The 7,341-nt window shown below is 51.2% G+C and overlaps 1 protein-coding gene across 1 annotated transcript; it reads left to right on the top strand.

Annotated features, from left to right (window-relative positions):
• Positions 1-2,113: 2,113 nt before the first annotated feature.
• Positions 2,114-3,229, top strand: UCRPA7_1924 (hypothetical protein; the record flags this gene model as incomplete). The annotated part of the gene is made up of 1 exon (XM_007914502.1): positions 2,114-3,229. One exon carries the CDS (start codon positions 2,114-2,116, stop codon positions 3,227-3,229), a length of 1,116 nt encoding a protein of 371 aa, XP_007912693.1.
• Between the last annotated feature and the right edge of the window lie 4,112 nt (positions 3,230-7,341).

The following is a 7,341-nucleotide window of genomic DNA, read 5'->3' as shown; positions in this document are numbered from 1 at the left end:
CGAATTTGTGTGTTTTAACTTGATTGCCCCAGATTCGGTCTTTTTCTTTATTTTAACAACCCCCATGAGGCTTGCACCGAAGGAAACAAGACCGTTAGCAAGCTAGAGATGCCAATTGAACTCTTTTCATCGTGGACGCTGCATGTTTCTTCTCCGCTGTGAAAATGAGTCTTGTCTCATGGAAAAGCGACATGTCTTGTGTTACATAAGGCCGGTTTGCAGGGCCCAGGCGTTGTCCTCGATTGGATTGGGCGCCTCAGGGCAAGATTTGGTGCTTCAAGATTGTCGCAGGACAGGGGTCTGCACATCAAAGCGGCCCTTGAACCACACCAACAAGGACGCAACCCCGGCCCCCAATTGAGCCTCCTTGCCGTCAACCTCAGACTCTCTAACATGTCTGTTCCTTGGGTCTGCTGTCTCGACCAATCCCACGCCGCCCTCCGCTACCATCAAACAACGATCAGTCTCCACGCCGTCACGCATCAATGCTCCCTGCACGGCCTCTGCTCCACCGTTTGGAGCGTCCCTGGGACAGTGTCCTCAATGGCAAAATGCCCCAGCTACGGTAATCATCAGACTAGGGGCACGACGGCGAGAAGCAGGAGGACGAGTAGGACGAGGCGGCGCATCGAGGCCAGTCCCAAAGGAGGCCGTGGCTGTACTGTCCCAGGATAGTTCCGGGACCCATTGCCTGGTGCCCTCTGGGTCTGTCGCAGGCGGGATCAGTATCTTCCTTCGACTTTCTCTCCAGATCTTCCATTCTTCCCGTCTCTCCATCGTTTCTCTCCAATTCATCCGCATCACTGTCATCGTGTCGTTGGCATTTTAGCCGTAGCCCGTTGTTTGATTCTTCCTTTCGAGAAGGAAATATTCACTTCATCCTCTCCTTTAGATCAGCTTGATGATCTTGATTCTTCTTTGATGGCCTAAGAGGCCGGTTCTCCTTTTTCTTCCCTTTGATTTGTTTCTTCAGTTTTGTTTCTGAATTAGAGCCTCTTCCATTTCTACTCTTGGGCGACTGGAATCGCCCAGACGGCAGCATCCTGCGAGACGATCCTTCACCATGTCGAGTTCGAGTCCAAACCTCCCGGAGGGGGCATTCATTACGAGTATCAATGGGAAAAGGTGTACGGCAGTGCCAAGGTCGGCCAACAACAGTGGTGGCGGGAACACGAACACAAATGCGAACAACGCGCAACAAACGACGACGACGGAGGAACAGAGGACGACTGCGGCCTCAGTGGCCGTAGAAACTACAAGCTCTTTTACGAGTACGACGAGCACCTCCTCCCTAGAAGAGAATGACACCACGTCCACTACATCTAGCACATCCACATCCACCTCCACTTCAAGCTCCTCAACGTCCACATCCACATCAACCTCAATAGATGAAGCACAGGAGACGGATCTGTCGCCTTTACCGGCGGCAGCTGCATCTCCCGATGACTCTTTTCCCCCAGTCAATGTTGCCGAGACTACTACATCAGTGGCAACATCATCATTACCCCAATTCTCAGTCATCCCTACACAAGCTGCACCTGAGGCGTCTGTAATCCAGACCAGTAAAGCTGATACCAGCATCACAGCCACTTCTGCAATATCCGCAGCTGTTGGATCAAGCACAGATGTACCTCTCGCGCAGAGCGAGCTCACACCTTCAGTAGCGGACGCAACTCCGCTATTCACAACAATAGGAACAGCAAAATCCTCATCTACGGCGGTTGCTGGTGGAGCCGCAGTAGGTGATTCAAACAGCAATACAGGTACTGTCAATGCCGTTCCGTCTTCAAATGGCCGGAGCACAGAGTCGACAATTGCCGTGGCTGGAGGTGTCATTGGAGGCGTGGCGGTTATCAGTCTGATCGCCTTTTTGATCTGGTTCTGGAGGAGACGAACCATCAGGAAGCGGAGGAGCACCCTACTGACACCCCTGTCGGTGGATCCATCTTATGGACCAGGGGAAAAGGCCGGATACAACATCGATCGTGGCAGCATTGGACCAACTCCACGGACGGAGAAGCTGAGGGCAGCACTGGGAGCCAACCTGTCCAAACTCCGAGGACGCTTCAGCCAGATGACGACCCGCAGCGGCTCTAGCACACCGTCAGTCAACATGAACCGTGGGAACTCGCAGTTTATGGAACCAGTGAGCACACACAGCCGGCATAACTCGTCAGCCCTTCCCGGTGCACCGGACAACTTGACGGCCAAGGACCGCTTTATGGACTGGTGGAGCCACCTGACGGCAGATATTGGATTCAAATGGAAGATGCGCAACCCACAGAGCATCAACAGCAGCAACGACCCCTTCTCCTCCCGCGGCATGAGCGAGAAGAAGGCACCGCTGGCGAACAAGCCTGACTTTTTAACGCTATTAAATATGGATGATGGAGAGTTAGATCGTGAGGCCCAGCGCCGTCGTGCCAGCCGCATGAAGGGCAGCGGGTCTTCGGCGGAGCATTTCCTCGGCGGCTTGAGCTTGAACTTTGGGGACGATCCCTTCAGTGACTCCAATGCCATAGCTCATCAAAGCGCGAAGCCAGCACCCCTCACGGTGTCACAAGCCAATAATCCGTTCAGTGATGCGAACGCGATCCCGGGACCTGTGGTCCCCAAGCCGTCTACTTATGTAGCCGACATTCGCCGCTCCAGAGGCCAATCTGTCAGCGGACCTCCGCCCAATTCGACGGACCCTCGACGGTCAAGGGGCAAGTCGATCGGTGGCAACAGACCACCATCCAACACGGCCGGCATGGGCATGTACGGCCGTGAGAGCACGGCCAGCGTGGACAGCTTTGCCACGCGCCGAAACAAGTTCCGCTCAGACCCGTTCGATCTCGAGCGGCCGGAGCTGCTGTCTCGACCCAATGTGCCGTCGTCAAATGTCAGCACGGCGGGCAGCAGTGCACCGCGCTTCAGCGACTTCGAGGGCAGCAACAGCCGCTTTAGCAACGGCGTGGGGATGAACCCTGCTGCGGTGAGGAAGCCGGTGCCCACACACTCGAGACGCGAGAGCTATAGTTCTAAGTACTCGAGCGGTATCAGCATGGGCGATTGGAGTGATCCAGGCCCGGACGTCGGACCTGCAGCCAATAGATGGGACAGCAGCACGAGGTCATCACCGACAGAGGGCTGGAGAAATGAGGAGGAGCAAGAGCAGAGCACGAGGACAGGTAACGGGCGACGGCAGAGCCAAGGCAGCCAGAGGAGTGTAGGCAAGGCACTATGAGGTGTCGATGCCTTCTGCTTTTACGATGTATACGACGATGGGAGGAGAGTGGTGTGCAAAGGGTACCGAAAAGGATGGCTCAATGGCGTTACGGTGTCCGACTACTGGTTCTTGCTCGTCCTATCTTCAGCTCTGCCGACGCTGCTGGGGCGCGGGTGGTCCGGAAGCGAAGTCTGCTTCAATTTATTGTCTAGTATCTGGTCAAGAAGAGGGAAGCAGCACGGCTGTGGGTGTATATCTGTACATGGAAAGTGGTCTGGGGGATTCAGGACGAGGCATCGCTAGGTGATAGCACAGATACCCCCCGCTTAGGATAGCGAGCGGATGGGGGAACACACTCGCTTTTTGGCATTTGCAAGGAGTAGAAATCAAAAACATTGATCACATGCATCCCAGTAATCCAGCGTGATCGCACAAGAAAATGGACCAGATCTCACCTAGGAAACACTCCCATTCGCTGCCCTACTGCTTCGTAAGTCACAGGGGCAAGCCGCATTCCCAGGGAGCATCACGAAGTCACACATAATTCAATGCCCAATGCATAATGAGGGAAAGTACATCAAAAAACTAACCCAGGCTTATTTTTCAACCATTTCAAGCAATTTGATGTCAATTGGGCCCCAAAAAGACCCAAAAAGGACTCCATTGCCGGGAATCGAACCCGGGGCGCCGCGGAACCTCTTGAAAACGCGGTATGTTGACCCCTACACCACAACGGATATAATTTTTTTAGTGCGTTTAAAGTGCTGCTGATTCGGCTCTTCTTCCCTAGTATAATCCGGGACAAAGAATTGCCCAAATCTGGTTAGTTGTATGGCTGGATGGTAATGTTCGAGCCCAGCACCATTAAACATTGTATTACCCCAATATCCTAATATTTAATTTAAAAATCGAAAAATAATAATAATAATAAATAAAAAAGGGATATACGTGCATAAAGCGATAGAATGCTGCTCGACTGAATGGCCATCAACAGAATGGGAAATAGTACATGGAAAGTTCGGGCGACAACATGCGATGGGTTCAATTACTTGATGTATAAGTTGGGATGGAGGTACAGACTTCAAAAGTTACGCCGCGGCGTAACACTCGCCGGAGATGGCGATGAGCTGAGTTGGCGAGTGCAGGTGAGGTGAAGTTGATGAAAGAAATGAACGAATAAATGGACATTGTGCACCTATGGTGGGCAGGTGACAGCAGTCGATAAGTAAACAACAAAGAAAAATCAAAGAAAATCAAGTCAGGGAAGGAATGATGAAGGAAGGTTGGGGATGGCGATGTTGATGTCGAAAAATATTTGTTCTTCTTCGAGTATTTGGCATGGGTCGCCCTAAATCTGCTATTCCGATAGAATTGTATTGTTCACCAACTCAGCGGATCGCCATCCTAAATGCAGAGATTGTTTCGTCAACTTCTATCGAGAGTCTTTTCGAGAGATACTATGCCATAGCGTTGGCAGATAGGCCCAGGTTCATTCGTGAAATAGCTGAGGATGCTGTGGGCTGCACAGACAATGCTTTTTCTATAGTTGAAGACGCATCGATTTATCTCAAAACAGTGACGGATGTCCTGAAGCAGGTCGAAACCACAGATAGATTTCAACTTGATCGATCGACATTGGACAGAATAGAACCCGCACGTCTACGATGTACGAGCCATCGTGTATCTGTCAAACAGCATACAATGAAAAGAATACTGGGCGATGAGGAGTACGAGGAGTGTTTTGACAAGATAACAACGCTCACCGCCAATGAAGCCCTGCAACAGTATATCCGTCGTGGATAAGAAATTGTGCCAGACCGACGGCATCTATACATGTGGCTTAATGAGGCGATGGGTAACCGGCATAACACACGAGGACGTGGTTCCAGAAATACGCCAGCAGTTACTCTCAGTAATATCAGGCGAGCCATGATCTAGCCAGCATCCGCTAAGAAATGTCCCCTGAAGAGACCATATTTGCAAAGTAATCGTTGTGGATTCGGGTGTCGAGAAGGGTGGCTGGCTTGCAAGACATCTTCCAGCAGCAACGTACGTATGCGGATAAACAAGTTTGGTTTATATTCTTACCAAGTCCAACCACATGACAACGCTCAAAGGCTTAACGCAGGCACAGGACCTGTGACTCCACCAGATGTTATGACAATTGATCATCTGATAGATATGGGGCACGAACACCACCTGCCTAACGAGAAAATTAGACATAACCCAGCAGACATACCTGTGTTGATGAAGGAATCCTAACAAATACAGCCTTTGGCCCAAGACTCTGTCTCCATCGACCCTGGCATGGACGGCTCTAGCATGCTCATTGACACAGAACCTCGATCGAGCTCTGATAATGAACGTCTCGCATCATCTGGCCAATCCGGCCTCGAAGCCGTGAATTCACGAGTACCCACGGCGGAAACCACATGTCAATTTGCCAGTCAGAAATCATAAAGGGCATCATGACGTGTGTCAATCGCACCGGCGCCATATCCTGAAGATGGTATGTCTTGCCACTACTATCAGCTCTCACCAGTCAGACGAACGGATCCGGCCACTCTGGGAGGGAAGAGGCGATGTCAAGGTTTGGCGAGAGACTCATGATTCTTGGCTGATAATGCACGCTGAGATGGGAGATAATCTAAAATGGGTTCACTAGTATCGATTCCCGGGTACTAAATTGTCTAAGCCTATTCTTAAGAAATACCGGATGTTGGAGCAGCTCTTTGGGCCTCAACAAGGGCTTTTAGGCCACGACATGGTTATGAATGGAAACGGTGTTTATAATCTCGGGCTTGACTAGCTTCTAGAAAGCAAAAGCAATCAGATCGAGTCGATGCGAGAGGAGATGGACCTCATGCGCTACCATACTCACCAGCAATCTCGAAATGGCAAAAGCTGCAAAGGTTGGGGCATTGCCAGTCATCACATGCTATGTCAACAACTAACCAGGCAAGACCATTGGTTCTGCGGCGGCAACAATGCGTGAGGATAGCACATACGAGCTGACAGCTATTCCGGCCCAAGCCAAATACGCCGTGGCTGGCGATAGTACTGGACTTCACCACGTCGATTTCAATATCACACGGCTCCACCACAAAGACAAGGTCTCGCAAGGAAAGGTTGGCCAGCATAGACTCCAAGCGTCACTTAGCCTAGATGATGAGGACGACTATGATTGTACCATTGTCATAGACGGGCGTCATCGAAACGATTACGCGGATGGATGGAAGCCCCTCAAGATAACACATGGTTTCGGCATTGGTCCTGTCGTCGGCCTTGATGGTGGAAGACTCCGAGCTGCTGAGATCACCCAGACTATTGGGAGGACATATCGCCCAATTCCAGCCAAGGCTGGCGGCGTGCATTTCATGAACGCTGCCACCTTCCACAGATCAACTGATAACGCAACCAAAACCCGCCGTGTACTATTTCCCTGGCACACTAGAGTCGACACTGTGGTCGACGAGAACGGCTACGTATTGCGGACGTTTGAGACAGACGTACTAGAATCGGTAGAAGATTACTTAAAATCGGTCACAACACTGACTGCTCCTCCAACAACAGGCGGAGGGCAGTTTCCAAAAAAATCTCGAGTACCATTTAGATTTCCTGCACAGTCCTATCTGCTTCCAGGCTGTCTTATCCCGGCTGCATTTACTTGCATTGTGCGTTGGGATCAGCCAGCGGTAACGGCAGAGGTGCGTGAGTTCTTCCGCAACCCATATGTCTCCATACGGCGTCAAAGGAGGGATATGGCCAGGGCAATGAGATGGCACATGCAAGTCTTCAGGCAAGCAGAGAGGGAGGCCTTTGGCGAGAAATCGTTTTACGTGCAACACCCAGAGTGAGCAGCAGTGGTCCCGGAGATCAGGGACGACTGGGTTGATGCCATGGGACGATATGTACGCTCATCACGCTTGTGTGAGAGACTTTGCATCCGGTAATGGGCTATATGGGGAGTGCCTAGGTAATGCGTGCATGGCTCAGGGGCCAACCTGTCCTCGATAAGGATGAAGAAGATGTTGGATTCTAGAGTCAAGCTTTCAAGAGTAGTATTGAAAATCGCGAAGATGTTCTTATTTGCAGATACTACTATATAGACCGCTATAATTGATGTCAGC

This window comes from Phaeoacremonium minimum, assembly GCF_000392275.1.
Source record: "Phaeoacremonium minimum UCRPA7 unplaced genomic scaffold PA7_03_scaffold_140, whole genome shotgun sequence".
NCBI lineage: Eukaryota > Fungi > Ascomycota > Sordariomycetes > Togniniales > Togniniaceae > Phaeoacremonium > Phaeoacremonium minimum.
Note: the sequence above shows the minus strand (reverse complement) of the source record. Positions and strands in the feature narration are given on the sequence as shown.